Consider the following 19,317-nt stretch of genomic DNA (forward strand, 5'->3'; position numbering starts at 1 on the left):
TCTGTGTCATATTCCAGCTGACTTTAAATAAAAGAGACACTGGATCTGCCATAAAATTATTTGAAAATTATTTGAATTCACTTTTACCATAGTGCAAATTACTATGATTGCATCTAAACCTCTCAGCATTATCCTTTTGATTTTGAGTTAAGGTGTCAAAACCAAAAAATTATATGTTTCTGTCTAGGCCACAAGTTGACTTAGTTTCAAAAATAAAAAGAGATTTGGGGTCCTGAAGGGTAGTACAGTGCATACGGCGTTGGCCTTGCACATGGACAACCAGGGTTCAATCATAGGGCAGGACCCAAAAAGCCAAATAAATAAATAAAAAGATTTGGGATTTTTGTAGGTAAGTAGTAGGAGTCTGGAGTAAGTACTAATTGTGTAATCACTGTTTATTAAAATAGACTTTATGCACCCATCAAATAATTCCTATATAATAGTACACTGGGTAGGGCATTTGCCTTATGCAGAACCTGGCGTCAAACTTGGGTTGGCTGTAAGCAAAGCAAACACTATGCCCTCTATACTATTGCTCTGAGAGATTTCTGAGTGCAGGGCAAAGAGTATATTCTGAGAACTGCCAGGCATGATAACTCAAAAAGAAAAAAACAATAAAAAGTTAACTGCACATTTTTAATGTCTACAAATAAGACAGTAGATGTTTCACACCTTTATAAAACAAATTAACTAATTGATATCAATCATTAAATATACCTGTGTTTGGTGTTAAAGAAATAAAACAATGCATGTAAAACAATAAATGCACTGCTTACTTAGACTAAATATTTAAAACTGCTAGGTCTTATTCAATATGCCAAAAACAGTAGCAACAAGTCTTACAATGGAGACGGTACTAGTGCCCTCTTGAGCAAATAGATGAACAACGGGACAGTGCTATAGTGCTATCTCTTTTATTGTTTTTAGTTGCTTATTGCCTAGATGCCTGTTCCACTAGAAATTAACATCCTAAGGATTGGTGTTTGTTTGTTTGTTTTATTCTTTACATTTTTGTCCTTAGTATCCAGAGTATGATTTGTGCATAGTAGTTACTCTTTAAATATTTGATCAATGAGTGAAATGAGTAGATCAATTAAACTCCTGGAGCAAAGAACAAAGATCACATGGGTACATTTAGTATATTTTGCACGGTTTCTGACACTTCTAGATCCCACTTTAAAAAAGTAAAAAAAAAAAATGGTTTTATTTTGAAGTTTTGAGGAAGGCGAGGAAAGGAGAGAAAGAGAGAGAGAGAGAGAGTTACATCGCTCAAGAGAGAACTCAGATTTCTCCAAGGGGGAAGAAAGCCGCAGGTCACATCCCGGCACTAGATTTGAAAGTATGAAAGTACACATCTCAAGAAGGGAGATGCACTCAGCAGTAACATGTGCTTGGGCAGCATATGCATGCCTAGATCTCACCTTTTAAAACAGAAGACAGGAAAGAAAGGTACTTTCTAGTGTGAGATCAATCTGTATTAGGTAAATAGGTTAAGAACAAAAGACCAGGAACCACTGTCGTTTGTCATGCACATAGGAAACATAGTGATGGGCTGGGGATTCCAAAAGCTTAAGGACTGTGACTCTCTGTTGCTCTCCCTCTCCCACCTCCCACATACACCCTCCTTAGTCATCATCATCGTCATCATCATCCCGTTGATGGTTGATTTTCTCGAGCAGTCTCAGTAATGTCTCCATTCATCCTAGCCCTGAGATTTTAGAAGCTTCTCTTTATTTGTTCTTCCCATATGGTACCTCATTGGAGGGTCTTTCAGGGTCAGGGGAATGAGACCCATCATTGTTACTGGTTTTGGCATATGAATACGCCACGAGGAGTTTGTGAGGCTCTCATGTGGGCAAGAAATTCTCGATAGCTTGCCAGGTTCTCAGAGAGGGAGAAGTAGGCTATAAGATGTCCAGGAGCTTCTCTCTGCATCACTCTCTTCCCAGAGCTTGATTTTTCAGTCTCTGGATGTTGGTCATTGATGGGATTACACAGCGCCAGGGGCAGCTTCTGAGTGTGACTGCCTAGCTCTTGCCCCTGTGCCTGGCTGCCTTCCCTGGGGCCCCTAGGAAGGGGTGGGTTGAGTTTCCCTCCCTGCCCTGAGCAGAGCCCACGCAGCCAAAGACCTCCAGAGCCCAGCCACAGCCATGCTCAAGGTCCCTTTCCACATGTTCAGATGAGCCTCATGCATGAAGGAACCAGCAGAGGAACCCAGGTGTGTGGGACCCAGGGCTGAGATTTCCCAGCCTGCTTGGATTGGGACTGGGCCTCTTCTACCCAGATCCCCCATTTTCCTGTAGCTAGGTAGTTGCACCCTCCTTATATCTACATTATATCCTGGTCTCATTCTTAAGTTCTCATGTGGTTGCTGAGAGCTCTAGAATAATATCATTATCATTATAGTTCCCAATTAAGGGAAAGAAAAGGATTTTTTTATTAAGGCCTGCCTAAAAAATCCAATAAAACATCTCCCTTTGATGCAATTATGATCTAAGCTCCGAATGAGTACAATGCTTTTTGTTTGGTTCATTGCTGAATTCCAAGATTCCAGAACAGTACCTGGTACAAGTAGCCTTAATCAATAATCACTGTAGGGATAAATGAATCACTGTGATCAGGAGCAGGAAACTGACTGACAACTGTGCTAGGAACAGATAGAATAAGGTTGATATTGCTACTTCATTCCCTCCCCCACAAGTGAAATAGACCAGGCCATAGAGATAGTACAAAGATACAAAGGTACAACAGCCTTTGATCCCCAGCCCCTCAAATGGTCTCATGAGCACTCCTGGGTGTGACCTAAAACAAACTAACAAAATAAATCAATAAGACAAGAAGGAAGGGCTGCTGCTGAGATGCTAAACTATTAAGGATTAAGCACCTACCTTAGGTATTAGTGAAATTTTGACTAATTCTTTCAGTCATTTTTTTCAGATCAAATATTTCTTTCCATTAAATTTCCCTCCCATATATACACATGTATGCATATCCACAAAATGATATACTGTTCTGATTCTCACATCAGTACATAAATATGTATAAGCCACTGAACAGTGCTCAGAACCATCTTTACAGTTTGCCTTATTATGGTGACTATATTATGATATGTCATATAACCATTGCTCTATTATAATACATTTAGAAATACATACAGAATATTGCAACTTTTCAAATATTTTGAATAAAATATTTCTTTTTATAGAATCACTGTGAGCTACACAGTTACAAAGCTGGTCAGGATTGGTTTTCAACTATATAATGTTCCAACACCAGTTCTTCCACCAGTGTTAATTTTTCACCACCAGTGTCCCCAGTTTCTCTCCTGCCACTCCCTTCTTCTACCTGCCTCTATGGCAGGCAGGTACTCCTCTCCTCTCTCTCTCTCTCTCTCTCTCTCTCTCTCTCTCTCTCTCTCTCTCTCTCTGTCTCCCTTCCTCCTCTCTCTCTTTCATTTTGGGCATTAGGGTTTGCAATGCAGGCACTGAAAGGTTACCATGTATTTAACTTTACCTCCTTTTAGCACTCAATTTTTGTCCAGAGTGATAATTTCCAACTATCATTGGAGAAAAATATTCTTTTCATATTGCTGTTTCTTTTAGGTGTTGTCTACAGAAAATCTTATCATTACTATTTATTATTATTATTGTTATTATTATTATTATTGAATTGGAGCAATAGCACAGCAGGTAGGGCATTTGCCTTGCATACGGCCAACCCGGGTTCGATTCCTCTGTCCCTCTCGGAGAGCCCAGCAAGCTAATGAGAGTATCCCGTCTACACGGCAGAGCATGGCAAGGTACTCATGGTGTTTTCAATATGCCAAAAACAATAACAGCGAGTATCAATGGAGAATGTTACTGGCGCCCACTTGAGCAATCGATGAACAATGGGGTGACAGTGCTACAGTGCTACAGGTCTTATTTCTATAACTCATCACTATCTGGACTCATAATGAGAGTCAAATAATAATAAAACCTGAAGATACTTAGCTTAAGATTGGATTCATTCAGAAGTTTTTTACCTTTTTCCCACAGGAAATCTCTTTTAGTTTTCATGAATTTATGTTTTCAGAGACTCTGCTGAGCCAGATTTATTTTCAGTTTGTTAAATAATTTATGTAAGTTGAATAGTCAAAAATATATCCTAAGAAACTTACACGTTAAAATGAGATAAACATTGAACATATGTTTTCCATCAAAGGCTTATAAGAAAGAGCATAGTTTTGTGCAGAGAAAAGAAAATAAATTGAAATAGTAGAATGAATATTGTATTGTGTAATGAGTGACGGGGGAAAATAATAAAGTAGAAAAATGACATAAGAAATGTCCAGGGAGTAAAGTGCAATATTGCTACTGGAAGCAGTTGTAAAGGGGTAATATTAGTGGCAATCAAGACCTAAAAATCGTAAGGAAGTTCATTAACTACATCTGAGGAAGAGCCTCTTAACAGAGAGATGAGCAATTACAAAGGCTTTCAGCATGAGGGGAGGAGGATCAGAGGCAGAAGCAGAGTAAACTATGAAAGCAAACTCATAATTATAAAAAAAATCATAAACAAAGTGGTGACAAAATGTATATAGTTGTATTTTGAATTTCCCTTGAAATAAGTTGAAAGTTCATTAGAGTTTTTGACGCAGAAAAATAACCGGCATTTAAACCAAATTATTCTGGCTGACTTATTTAGAAACTGAGATGGACTAAGACAGAAGGAGCAAGGAATCTGGAAAGATCATTAGGAAGCTCTTTCATATTAGAGATGAAAAATAATATCTGCTCAGTCTACAGTTGTACCATGGGGCTAGGGAAAATTGGTAGGTTTTGGACAAACAGTAGTACAATCATTATGTTTCTCATTAATTAATTGTACAATAAAGGATAAAGAAGAGTCAAGAATATCATGTGATCCTCCATAATGCAACATAAATTCATTTACTTTATTGGAGAAATCTATGCCAAAGACAGGTTTAGGAAGGATTTGTTAGGAACTTGGGTTATCTGAAAATCCCCAGAACACATCCTATAAAACATTTTAGATAGGAATTTGAAGCCATGCATCTGATATTCAGGAAGTATTAACACGATATTTAAAAATACATTAAAAGGCATTTACATTAGGAGAAAAATGAATGTCATTAAACTGAATTATCAGGGAGTGGCTGTAGGTGAAAAAGACAGAGATTCTAGGGTTGATTGGAAGGCAACTCAGAAAATTTAAAACTCAAGCTAAAAACATTAAATCATACCATCAGAGATGGAAAAAGATACTCATGCAAGACTGAAGACCTAGAAATACAGGTAAGAGTGTTTTTAGGAGGAAATAGAAACAAACTATATTTATCTATAGGCAAATAAGACAAAGGCTGAAATTTGATTATTGCATTCAGTGATGTTGTCCATAGAAGCTGAATTAGAGCTTCTTTTATGGAATATTAAAAAAATTGACTAAGTAATCCTGTTTTGTCCTTTATTATGCTCAGAAAAAAATAGACTTTATTACTATTGACATTTACTAAAACTCAACTCAGGGGTCAGAGATAGTCTAGGGTAAAACACTTTCCTTGCATACAGTCAGCCTAGCAAAAAATGTACGTTTGCTAGACATATTCCCATTTGTACATTTGAGAGGAACATCTTTAGTTCCATGACAGAGAAACCTGAATGAAGTGACCACGTTTTAGGACCAGAGAGATAGATAACACAGGATGTAAGATGCTCGGCCTGGCACATGGTTGATCTGGCTTTAATCCCTAAGCATTGTCTGGGGTTGATACCAGAGTGCAGATTCAGGAGTAAGTTTTGACACACTTGGATGTGACCCAAAAACAACAACAAAAATGAGCAGATTTCTGTGTCATGAGATGAAATTAGAGTTTCATTATCCTAATCTAAACAGGTTTTGGTGTTTGTTTGTTTTGCTTAAGTGTTATAATTAAAGGAAAAGATTATTGACGATAAGAAAAACAAAAGCCCGAAAAGCAGTACAAGAGTTAAGGTAATTCCTTTGTATGCAACAAACCCAAATTTGATCCCCAGAACTATGTATGGTCACTTGAGAACCACCAGAAATGAGCCAAATGCAGAGTCAGGAGTAATCCCTGAACACAGTCAAGTGTAATCCCAAATCCAAACATATATGTGGAAACAATAAAAATTTTAAATGTTTCCAGGACTACTTTATATGAAATATACAAATTTCTACATTTAAAATTTACCTTCACATTATCATTATATATAATTTTATTGTCAACTATGTATAATACTACTATTTTACAATACTCTACTATAATACTGTTGAATATGTACATTAAAAAGTACAATCCTGCATATAGTGCTTTATAATCCTATCATAGTATGTTATCCTTCTGTGTATATTTTTCTTTAAAATGTTCCTTATAATCTTTTGAATATTTTCTATTGCCCATATACACTATGGTGAAAAACTAAATCTACATTGCTTTTAGAGTTTTACAAATACATCAGCGCTGAAAGAAAACTACTTAATGTTTTAAAATATCTAATAAAATAGGGGGTATTCGGTACTTCAGATATAAAGTAGTACTTTATGAATTCACTTATTTAGGAAAAAATAAAATTTACATTTATGAAGATAGACAAAGTACAAGAAATTATGAAGTATGAATATATTTTCTCTTATTTTAGTCATTCTAAAGAGAAGTGAAAATCAACTTCCAAAATTGAAAGTGCATGCTGCTAGTTATGAAACAGAGAATCATTAAACTAAGGTAGTCTTCATACCCACTGGTCTTATTTAAACTAACCAAAGCCTAAACCACAATCACTGTTTGCATCCAAGGAAACAAAAATATAAGAAATATCAAAATCACAAATAACCAAAATGTCCAGAAATAAGGCAATTAAAATATAAACAAAGCATTTTTTTTTTAATCCCATTGTTTTGTCTACACAAAAACAGCTTCCCTACATCCATCAAACAATGCAGAACCCTTGATTATATTTATGCTGGTAAGATTCTGAAGGTTCTCTCTTAAAGATGCAGTTATCATGTCTGAGAGGTTTGTTGCACCATTAAAATATTTTCAAAAAATGGCTATTTCAATATGGAATCCCAGACTTCAAGTTTACTAGTTGTATAGGACTCTTCAGAATGGTGACTAAGATTGTAATATCGTCTCCTTACTTCTTAGGTCAGGTTCCCTATAGTCATGGAGGGGAGCAATCACACAGTCACAGAGTTCATCCTGCTGGGCTTCTCAACAGACCCCGTGATGCAGTTGGTCCTGTTCGTGCTCTTCCTGGGCGTGTACTCTATGACCCTCCTAGGAAATACCACCCTCATCGTGTTGATCTGCAATGACTCCCGGCTGCACACACCCATGTATTTTTTCATTGGCAACCTGTCCTTCCTGGACCTCTGGTATTCCTCTGTCTACACCCCAAAGATCCTAGTGACCTGCATCTCTGAGGACAAAAGCATCTCTTTTGCTGGTTGTTTGTGTCAGTTCTTCTTCTCTGCTGGGCTGGCCTACAGCGAGTGTTACCTGTTGGCTGCCATGGCTTATGACCGCTACATGGCCATCTCAAAGCCCCTGATGTATGCTCAGGCCATGCCCATCAAGTTATGTGCATTTTGGGTAGCTGCTTCTTACATTGGGGGATTTACCAACTCTTCTATCCTTACCAAAAGAATCTTTTCCTTGAACTACTGCAGTGGCAATGTTATTGAAGACTTTTTCTGTGATTTGCTTCCCCTGGTGAAGTTGGTTTGTGGCAAACTAGATGACTACCAGGGCTTAATGTACTTTATCCTGGTCTCCAATGTCATGACCCCCACTGCACTCATCCTGGCCTCCTATGTCTTCATCATCGCCACCATCCTGAGGATTCGCTCCACAAAGAGTCGCCTCAAAGCCTTCTCCACCTGCTCCTCCCACCTGATCTCTGTCACCTTGTACTATGGCTCCATTCTCTACATCTACGCTCGTCCTCGATCGAACTATTCTGTGGATTCAGACAAATTTGTTTCTACCTTTTACACGGTGGTGTTCCCCATGTTGAACCCCATGATTTACAGTCTGAGGAACAAGGATGTGAAAGAGGCTCTCAAAAAACTAATCAAGTAACAGAATATTTTCTCCCTCTGAGGAGTCAGAAAAAAATACAAACTTTGGTATAGTTATTTATGTTTCGAAAGCATTGACATTGTGGTCTGTTTCTTAAAATGCAGGGTTAAGAATTTATAGTCTTGGGGCGAGGGGTTAAGGCACTCCTCTTGCTTGTGAAGCTGGCAGTGTTGTGGTGCCCCAAGTACTATCAGGAGTGACTCCTGACTACAGAGACAAAAGTAGGCCCCAAGCACTGCTGGGTGTGACCTCACAAAAATAATAATAATAGTTTTTAGCCTTGGTACATTATAATACAACAGACTCAAGGTGAAGAAAGTAGAATCATTTTGAAATAAAATTTCAGGAAGAATCCTGGCCTTCGGGCACTGCAACACCGGAGAATGCTCCGGGCCCCAAACTGAGCCAATATCACCGGGTGCCCCAGATGGAGGAGGTGCAGTCTCCCTGCCTTCTCCAGAAAGAATCCCGGTGACTATGAGCTTCTACAAGCATGGCTCCGGGATGTGGGGACCAGGACTATTTCTCTGAACTACGCAGCCACATAAGCCTTTATGCTTTTCTTGATATACAAAGTGAGCAATGAAAAATAGATGATCTAGCATCTGCCCCTAGAAGACAGGCTTGAATCGAGGTGTTGAATATCCAAGCAAAATATAATGCCCAAAGCTATAGAGAGAGCCCCAGAGGTACACAAACCAATCTTGGAACCCAGCGGCTTCTTGAGAAATGCCTCTAGACTGTGAACTAAGCTACGGCCCCGTGCCACCCCTGGAGGGGAAAGGTTTTTGTCCCTCAGCCTTTCCTTTCAGAGGTGGTGGCATGGTAACTGCTATCTTTCAGAGTCCATTGGTTGGAGTACAAGTTTGCAATGACGGGGCATGCGGGAAATATCGGGACGGGGGCGGGGGGCAGTACTGGTGCTGCTCCCTGCCCAGATGAGACCCCGAGAGGCTGCCCACAAACGGCTCCTCTGCTCCTGAATAGCCATGATCCCAGAGGCACACAAACCAATTTCGGAACCCAGTGGCTTCTGGCAGAAATCACTCCAGACTTAATTACTAAAATACCAGAAATCCAAAATCACATGCTCTTCATTATCAGCAATAGAAAACAAATTATCAAATGATGCCTTTTTGGCATGTCTGATCATTGGGGGTGGGGGGGGGGAATTCCAGATAATAATAGTGGGGTTTCTGTCAAAACATTGAATGTAAACAAAGTAAAGAGAGAGTAAAGTGAAAATCATCAGCCACACAGGTGGGGTTGTAGGGGGATGGGATGGAGGGCATACTGGGGTTCTTTTGGTGGAACATGTTCACTGGTGCAGGAATGGGTGTTTGATCATTGTATGACTGAGACTTAAACCTGAAAGCTTTGTAACTGTTCTCAAGTTGATTCAATTAAAAAAAATTTTAACTAAGTAAATAAATAGAAATTAATTTTTTTTAATTTCAATACATGACCTGGGATATAGCTCATTGGAAGAGGCCTTGACTAATTGTAAATTCCAGTTTTTGGAATACCACAGTTTCCCAATTACCAGAGATGACTCCTAAGCATTAGGTGAGGAGTAGGCCTTGGGCAGAACTGAGTGTGCCTCCCTCATAATTAAAGACACAAATAACACATAATACAAGTATTTGAAGTCAATTTCCTATTCAGTGAAGTCACTGTCATCCTGTTGCTCATCTATTTGTTCGAGCAGGCACCAGTAACGTCTCTCATTGTGAAACTTATTGTTACTTTTTTTTGGCATATAGAATACACCACGGGTAGCTTGCCAGGCTCTCCGAGAGGGGCGGAGGAATCAAACACGGGTCGGCCGCGTGAAAGGCGAACGCCCTACCGCTGTGCTATTGCTCCTATTCAGTGAATTAAAAATAGACAAAAACTTAAAACCAAAAATCTTATTTTACCCTCATAAAACAGAATAAAATCTCCTTCCCTGAGCAAAAGAATGTTTGCTGATGCAGGCACATAGGATAGTTTCTCCAGAGTTATTCCCTTAAGTACAAATAATTATGCTGAATTAATTTTACTATTTTCCTATGACTATTACCGAGTTGAAATTCACCACTTGGTTCCCTTAACACAGCTTCTTAACCACCTTACATGTACTTGTTTCCTCTCAAAAACAATACAAAATTCAGATATACCCCTAAAATAATTCAGCTTAACTAAACTGAGTAGATATGTTCTTCAATTTATATTTATATATGTCTTACTTATATTCCTTAATTAAGGTCAAATTAATAAAAGCCCATATAGAAATTAGTTTCATGAATTTCTGCAAGACTCCCAGAGTGCCTTTTGATGTCATAGGATTGAACCTATAAGTACTTGCACGTAAAACTTGTGATGCTCTTGACCATCAAAATATTTTTGGTCCTCTCATTGTTTGTGTTGCAAGCTATATTGCCCAAAAGTTGAGAGAGAGAGTATGGGGAATATTGTCTGCCATAGAGGCAGGAGGAGGGTGGTAAAGGGGCAGTATACCCAAGATATTGGTGGTGGGGAATGTGCACAGGTGGAGGGATGAGTGTTTGATCATTTTGAGATTGTCACCCAAATATGAAAGCTTGTAACTATCTCACAGTTATTCAATAAATTTTTTTAAAAAATTTTAATTTAAATACAAAAAAAAACATTTATTATAGGGGCTGGATCAATAGCACAGCAAGTAGGGCATTTGCCTTGCACTCGGAGGACCCAAGTTCAATTCCCAGCATCCCATATGGTCCCCTGAGCATCGCCAGGGGTAATTCCTGAGTGCAGAGCCAGGAATAACCCTTGTGCATTGCCAGGTGTGACCCAAAAAGAAAAAAAAATTATTATAATAAAAATGGCAAGAGATAGAATGGGGTGAAACAACATGACAATATTAAAATTAAAGAGTACCTATGAAATGAAACAAAAATCACCTGTTATTCATAGGAGAAAAAATAATTTTATCTCTACATGAGTTTAAACAAAATACAATTTGAAAAATTTTTTTTCAAAACACCTTTTTTCAAAAATGATTTTTTACAGCTTTATTTCAAAACAACACTTCTTCTATAGATATATGAATTTAAAAATTAATAGTATGAATAATTCTGGACTAATACATTTTAAATTTTACATGAAATAAATAAACCCTACAAGTATGCAATTTTGTAAAAGTGAGAAGAGGAGAATTAATAAAATTTTAGGAAAAACTTACAAGTACATTTAAAAATATAAACGTGTGTTTTATCCTAAATAATTGGATTTACTTTAGAAAATATTATATAGTTCATCTGAATTAAGAATCTGCATTAACATATGGAGGTCATAACAAAACTCTGTTTAGACATAAGCTTGTTAAGAGATTTAATACTTTTCAACAGAAAGTTATTAATCTTATTAAGGTGACTTTTATGCAAAATTTAACTGTAAAGAAATACTGACACGATTTATATAAATATGAGTATACCATTGTTTTGATAAGTTAACAATAAAGAAAGTATACAAGATGCAGGTTAGTGGATAGGAGGGGTCGGGTCCTTGGGACATAGGCAGAGGGAAGCAAACTCTACAGTGGTGAGTGTGATGTTGGAATAATGTACATAAGAAAAGTATAATTGAGAGTATTATAAGGAATAGTATCTCAAAAATATAAATAATACCAAAACTTAATAATATTTTAAAAAATACACGATAGTAAAAATTAAGCAAGTATCCAAAAAGTGCAGAGACTTCACAAGATTAGAAACTATTTATCAGCACTGGAACACAAACACATTCACCTGAACAATAAATTCAATTTGTTGGTTACTATGAATTGTAACACACAGTAATGCCATAGAGACAGGCTCTAAGGTGTGACTCTGACATGTTTGTTTGTGTGTTCTAAAATATAAAGCTATTCATGTTAAGATAGTCTCACCTCTAATATTCCAATTTTCAGTTGTCTATTCCAATTAAACACTGTAACATAAATCAACTGAGTTCATGATATTTATAATAATTTATGATATTTATTTGCCTGCCTCTGTGCTACAGAAAATTTATCTCTTCATTCATTGTATTCTGCTTCAATCTATATCTCACTATGATTCAATTAATTTGATGCCAAACATGATAAAGATCACCATTTTCGGTATCCTACTACCGAAATCCTACTGTCCTACTATCTTACTATCAAATATGAGGACCGTCCCATGCCATTTTGAATGTTAATCTGCGAGGACAGCTTTCAGAACTACTATTAGTTATGAACCGGGTTAGTAAAAGGTAACTACTTGAACTGCATAGATTTAGATGGATTTAATAAAGGAATTCTTAACACAGAATGTGTGGGCATTAGGAATTATCAAGAAATGAAGAAATAACTCTAGAGTAAATAATTTCTAGTCATTACCTCTTCTATTCCTAACGGTGTGAAAAGCAATAGAACTACAACATGGACCAACTGTTTTGCTTTAGGCCCAGGGATGCAACTATGGCATCATTACAAATTAATTAATTGATTAAATAAATAATTAATTTAAAGTCTAAAGACAAACACTGTTGCCTCATTCTCTTACCACTAACAGTCATTGGTTAAACTCTACAAAAAGACAGAGAGCAAAGGGCCTCTTTATGCCACTAAGAGGCTAAGTATCCTATAGCAAAGTGGAAGTCAAGAGCAGAAAAAACAGAGGTACAATAAAAATTAGTTTAGATATAACAAACATATTATTATTAAATATATGTATTTGGTATGAACACAGTGGAATATATACTATACATGTGGTTGTCTGAATAATGGCTCAAAAGGATTGAGCACAGTGGTATGCAGGAGCCCCAAGTTCAATCCTTGACACCAAGTGGTCTCCCAAATAGTTCTAAGATTGACCCCTAAGCACCACTCAGTGTGGTCCAAAAAATTCCTAATATATAAACTTAAAATGAATATATACATAATATATATGCACATATATTATATTCGACATACTCAAATGGCAATGAATTTCCAAACTATGTTCACATTTCACCAGGGAATAGTTGTCTCAAATAAGAGTTTTTCTATCCTCAGAAAGCACCTAATTTGTCAACCTACAATTGTGATTAATTATCTTGCTAACTACCTTACAAGCTTCTGATGTCCTGAGGGGTTGCCGCAGTCTCCAACTAGGAGATCCAGAAATCAGAATAAAAGTGGGACAGCAGCGTGAATTGTGCAGAGGCTATGGTGTTCTTGGGAATTTTAGGTAAGTTGAACAGAAAAATTAGATGTATATATTATTATAATTGTTCATAACTACTCCACAGGACATTGAGACATAAGTACTAAGAAAAACAATTAATTTTGGTACTTAGTACCAACTATCTTCAACATGTTACTAATGCAGACTCTGAAATACCTCAGAGTATTGCTCACTACTAGAAATCAGTAATTAGTATTAAGATTAGGACAAGAAAGGAGAAAAATCAATGTATAAATATACAAACTATCATGGACCACTAACAAAAGAAACAATTATTAGCATTCTAAAGAACAGTTGGGGTAAAACATAAAGAACACTATTAAGATCTGTAGACTAAGTGTCAAGAAAGGTTTTAAAAGATTTCAATTCCTCTATTTTGGAATCTTTTTTTTCTCTTCCAGGGTGACAATTATTTGATATGTCAGATAATCTTTTAGAAAACACAAAGATAGGTGACACTTTAAGAATTAATGGGGACGAAGCGATAGCACAGCAGGTAGGGCGTTTGCCTTGCACGCGGCCGACCCGGGTTCGATCCCCGGCATCCCATATGGTCCCCCAAGCACCGCCAGGAGTAGTTCCTGAGTGCAAAGCCAGGAGTAACCCCTGAGCATCGCTGGGTGTGACCCAAAAAGCAAAAAAAAAAAAAAAGAATTAAGACAAGCAAAACTTTAATACCAAAAGTTAGATTTAAATCATGAATGTAAAAAATATTATTTACTTACAAATAAAAAAGAATTATTCACCAAATATAACCTTATCACCAAGTTTAAAGCTCAGGAGGATAACATGCTGACTTAATATCAGAGATAGTCAGGTTGTAATCATTTCTAGATCTACTTAGCAATATTATCACAGTCTTTCTAGACAATCTCCACCCATGGAAGTAGAACTGTCGCACTGTTGTCCCATTGTTCATTGATTGGCTCAAGTGGGCACCAGTAACATTTCCATTGTGAGACTTGTTGTTACTGTTTTTGGCATATTGAATACGTCGTGGGTAGCTTGCCAGGCTCTGCCATGCAGAAAGGAAACTCTCAGTAGCTTGCCGGACTCTCCGAGAGGGACAGAGGAATCAAACCCGGGAAGTTTGCATGTAAGGCAAACACTCTACCTGCTGTGCTATCGCTCCAATCCATCCATGGAAGGATATGCACTATTTCATCTGTAGGCAGTTGGATTCAAAATATATCTCTTTATGCATCAATATTTTCAATGAGAATAAGTACAAGCAGACCTTTATATTTGTTAACTCTGAAGATCCTCACAGCTTTGTAATGCAGGTAGTATTCTATGATAAAGAATAAGAAATCAAATCATTGGGCAGAGAGATAGTGCGGCACATAGGGTGCTTCCTTGCGAGGGCTCATCAGGATTCAATCCCCTGCACCCACATTGTCACCTGAGAACATCTAGGAGTGATTCCTGAATGCAGGGCAGAGGTGAGCCCTGAGACCTCAGGGCATGGCCCCAAGAAATTAAAGAGAGAGACAGACAGACATACAGACAGACAGACAGACAGAGACAGAGAATACAAGTGATATTTATTTAAGATTTACTCAGGTTTGATCTATAGACACATGCACTACAATTTCTTGGGGTTTTCTTTGGGGGGAGGGCGGTATTTTATTTATTTTATTTTAATGAATCACCTACATTACAAATAGCTGCTTGAATGAGAACAAATTCCTGGGGCTTCACCACAGTTCTCTCAGTGAGAAACTTGGAGCTGGGTCAGCGGATTTCCAATATGCATGGAAGTTAAAAATCACTATTAGATTGATTGTGACCTAAAAGATACCAGGTTAAGTCTAACCTGAATTATCTTCTTTCAAGCAACTTTATAAAGGAATGTTACCCTGTCTGACATGAAGAAGCATGTTTTCACTGTGTTGATTAGTGAAAGGAAACTTAAGTGTGCATTAATTGCCTGAAAGATAAATGTTTTCCCTTGATATCCCAAATGTCTGGCTTGAGCAGCTAAGATATGATTCTTATCGATTATTATAATAACACTACACTGTAGCACTGTCATCACTGCCATCTAATCATTGTTCATCGATTTGCTCAAGCAAAAACGAGTAAATCTCCATTGTGAGACTTCTTGTTACTGTTTTTGACATATCGAATATACCAGGGGGAGCTTGCCAGGCTCTGCTGTGGGGGTGTGATACTCTTGGTAGCTTGCCAAATTCTTCGAGACGGATGGAGGAATCAAACCCTGGTAGGCCGGGTGCGAGGCAAATGCCCTACCCGCTGTGCTATCACTCCAGCCCATCAATATCACAGAAAATTTCTTTTTCTTTCTTTTTTGGGTCACACTCGGAGATGCTTAGGGTTTACTCCTGGCTCATGCACTCAGGAATTACTCCTGGCGGTGCTCGGGGACCATATGGAATGCTGGGGATCAAACCCAGGTCAGCCGCGTGCAAGGCATACACCCTACCAACTGTGCTATACTTCAGCCCCAAAAATTTCTTATTGACATAAAAACTTCCTCTGTAGACCATTTCGTTTGAGCAAACAATGATTTTGCAAATTTATTTTGTAAGCAGATTGATCAGTTTCTTAAAATTCACGTTTGCAAAGAATACAGATAAAATTGAAGCCAACTAGAAAATTTATTTTTTCATTTGGTGCTCTTTGACTTACAATTGACCATTAAGTTATTCATTCATGAAATATTATTGCATGTCATGATACATTTTGTTTATTGTGTACTATGTTAAGCACTGGCAACATTATATGAGCCAGACATCATTCTGCATCTCACAAGGTTAGGTTCCAGATTGCTATCTCTTCTTGAATCTCATGACGCAGTAGAGTCAGAAAAAGATTAATAGTCCTAAACAGGCAATTTTTCATTAAGTTATATTCGCTGGTTATTTTCTATTCCTTCACAGCACTCAGAAGATTCATATATTTGAAAAACTAAAAAGTTTGGGGGGAGAATTTTTTAAAGAGGTATAGCATCACTTCAGGAAATTTTTTGAATCCTGTTCTGATTTTCAGCAAAGATTATGAACTCTTCTAAGCATTTAGTATATTGTCACATGGATAAAAATATATTATAATATTGTAACTATGCAACTGTCCAATCTAAAGAAATTGCTCCAGCATCTATATCCTGCCATGGAGAAATTTTATGCTCATGTAGTTTAAAGTCAATTCTCTCAAAAGAAAAATAATGCAAAGAATAACTTAATGCTTTCTAGATATAAATTAAAACTGAGCCACATCTATTCAAGCATAATCATCCGATTCAGGTTGTTAGGCATTCGAATGAATCCATACTCATGGCCAAGTTCGTGTTGACAAGGACACTGACGCCACCAACACCTCTGTTGTCACATGTTCTGAGGAACAGTTTTTCTCCAGTGTCAAAAATGGCGTGATGTGATTGATGCCTTCTCGTTTCGGTCAGACCAATGATGTCGTACTTGATCTTCTGTGCTTGTACCATCAGGTCCTTGATAGATGCTTCTGATGCCAGTGTACGTGAGTTGAAAGTACAGTCATTTTAGTCTTTCTTCATTTGGGCAGTCTAGTTCGTCCCTGAGATTTTATCAGACTCTCCTTGCTCATCCTTCTTAATGCTGCTGTACTGGGGGCTCTTTTGGTGTTAGGCAGATGAGGCCCATTGTTGTTACTGGTTTTGGCATATCGAATACGCCATGAGTAGCTTGCCAGACTCTGCTGTGTGGGCGACATACTCTTGGTAGCTTGCTGGGCTCTCTGAGAGGAACAGAGGAACTGAACCCTGGTAGGCCACATGTAAGGCAAACGCCATACCCACTGTGCTATCACTCCAGCCCATGTCCGCGTTACAAAATATAAATGAAGCAGTGAATAGGTAGGGTTACTTAGGAGTAGGTTTAAATTTGCTAATTGAATAGCTTCAAAATGTATTATCCTGAATTATCAGCTTGGTTCAATATTATTGCAAGAATTGTAGAAAAGTAAAAAAATGAGGGGCAAAATAGTTCACACTCAGGATGCTCTCACTGGATAAGAAAGAGAGTAGAGATACATTTGTGCTATACTCAAAGATGAAGAGGAGAGTCTATGAATCAAACAATGTACACAATCTCTCAGAGTTAGACTAGACAAGGAAATGGACTCTTAAGAAACATATCCTTGTAAACATCTTGATTGCAGCTCATTTGGGACTGGATTGAATTTCTGAAGTGCATTTCAATGAGGGGGATAAGTTTGGTTTATTTCTGACTCACTCCAAATGAGATCATTTTAAAAACCTAAAAATATGGTCAAGTTGTTTTCAACGAGGTACCAGCGTTATTAGTTGAAAAAAAGCAAAATGATGTTGCCACACTATATTTCCATACACAAAGGATGAAGTCAAAACCCTTCTTACAAGTAAATGAATTAACTTACGTTGCATATTAAAATATTTGTAAACAATGAAATTACATAATGTTAGAAGAAAATGAAACAAATATTCATGAGCATGAACTGTCTTTAATAGAGCATGAAACACAAAGATATAAAAAGCAAAAAGGCATATGTTAATAAAATTTAAACATTTTTATCGAAGGAAATTATAAAAAATCAATCTTACAATGGGATAAAGCTTACAAACCATCTATCTCATGAAGTACTGTAACCAGGAGATATGACTCTATGATACAATAGATTATTTATAAACAAGTATTTGACAAGAAATTATACCAAAACAAAAGCTAGTAAGGAATAAGATATTCAACATAATAAGGAATTAAAAAATGTAAATCAAAAGTTCACAAAAAGCAGGATTGGTGAAATAGAAGAAAAATGCAGAAAACTTATTTTGGTGAGGAGTATAAACAAATCAGAACTGTCATACTTAAACATAATGGTGAAAAAATAGCATTAAAGTAAAAAAGCAATTGGGTAGTTTTCTAAAATGACAAATACAGTCTGACTATGTGAATCACCAACCTTAATCCCTTAGTCACAAAAATAGAAACATATAGTCACATTACCAGTATATGAGAAAGTAATTTTTTGTTAATACTTGTTAATAGAAATTTTTAAATATCTATTAATGATGTGTGTATAAAATTAGATGGTAGATTCTTATCATGGAATATTATTTGGAAATTTTTAAGTTATGATACATTCTCAAATATGGACAAATGAAGAAATTCAGAAAGTCACTGTGTGAAGAATTATTTTGTCCTCTCATTTCTGGCCTTAGTCACAAGGACAGCTTCAGAGGACAATTATTCTATCATTTCAGAGAGAGAAGAATCAAAGCAAGCATTATATTTAATTCTTTATGAAACACCATTAGTTCAATTTAATATTTATTGAAGGGCATGGAATGGGGTGCGTATTCTGCGACATATCAAACATTACCACCCTCTGAACTTAAGGAATTATCTGATACTTCATTTGGAAAATGTAATCAGATTCAATGATAGATAATGGGAAAGTAATATTCCTTCTGCATCTAAAATTAATTTGTTCGTATAGCAATTCATTCGTATATCATTATATTCTCATAAAAGTCCAAAATAATCTTATAATGCATCTATACTTAGTTCTTTTATATGTACTGTCACAACTTCATGAAGTTTTCACATCTATGTATCTTGATGTGCCTATATACCACAAAATTCTTAAAAATAAATAATAGAGAGATAATTAAGCTTGCAACTCATTTGTTTTACTCCAACTGACCAACTTTTTACCTAGAAGTCAACTCTAACCTCTTCTGGATGCAACCCAAAAACAAACAAAAAAAGTAGTTTTGCTCTCAAAAAATCACTTCTCATTTTCTTGATGTAAGTACGTTTTATTAGACAAAAGTGCTGATGCTCAAAAAATGCTCATAAATTGCTCTTGATCACATTGCAGCCAACATGCCTGCTCTTATCCGTCCTAAATCTAATGTTCATAGCCATAACGACCATTTATGAACCTATCAGGAGAACGCTATTTGTACAGTTCAGGGAATAAACTCTCCACTCCTTCACTTGCAGGTGAAATCTCTCTGTC

At 36.9% G+C, this 19,317-nt stretch overlaps 1 protein-coding gene across 1 annotated transcript; it reads left to right on the top strand.

The window, feature by feature from the left end:
* The first annotated feature begins 7,186 nt into the window (after positions 1 to 7,186).
* Positions 7,187 to 8,104, top strand: LOC101549770 (olfactory receptor 9G1-like). Its single transcript, XM_004620385.2, has one exon. It carries the CDS (start codon positions 7,187 to 7,189, stop codon positions 8,102 to 8,104), a length of 918 nt encoding a protein of 305 aa, XP_004620442.2.
* The last annotated feature ends 11,213 nt before the right edge of the window (positions 8,105 to 19,317 follow it).

Source organism: Sorex araneus, chromosome 6 (assembly GCF_027595985.1).
Source record: "Sorex araneus isolate mSorAra2 chromosome 6, mSorAra2.pri, whole genome shotgun sequence".
NCBI lineage: Eukaryota > Metazoa > Chordata > Mammalia > Eulipotyphla > Soricidae > Sorex > Sorex araneus.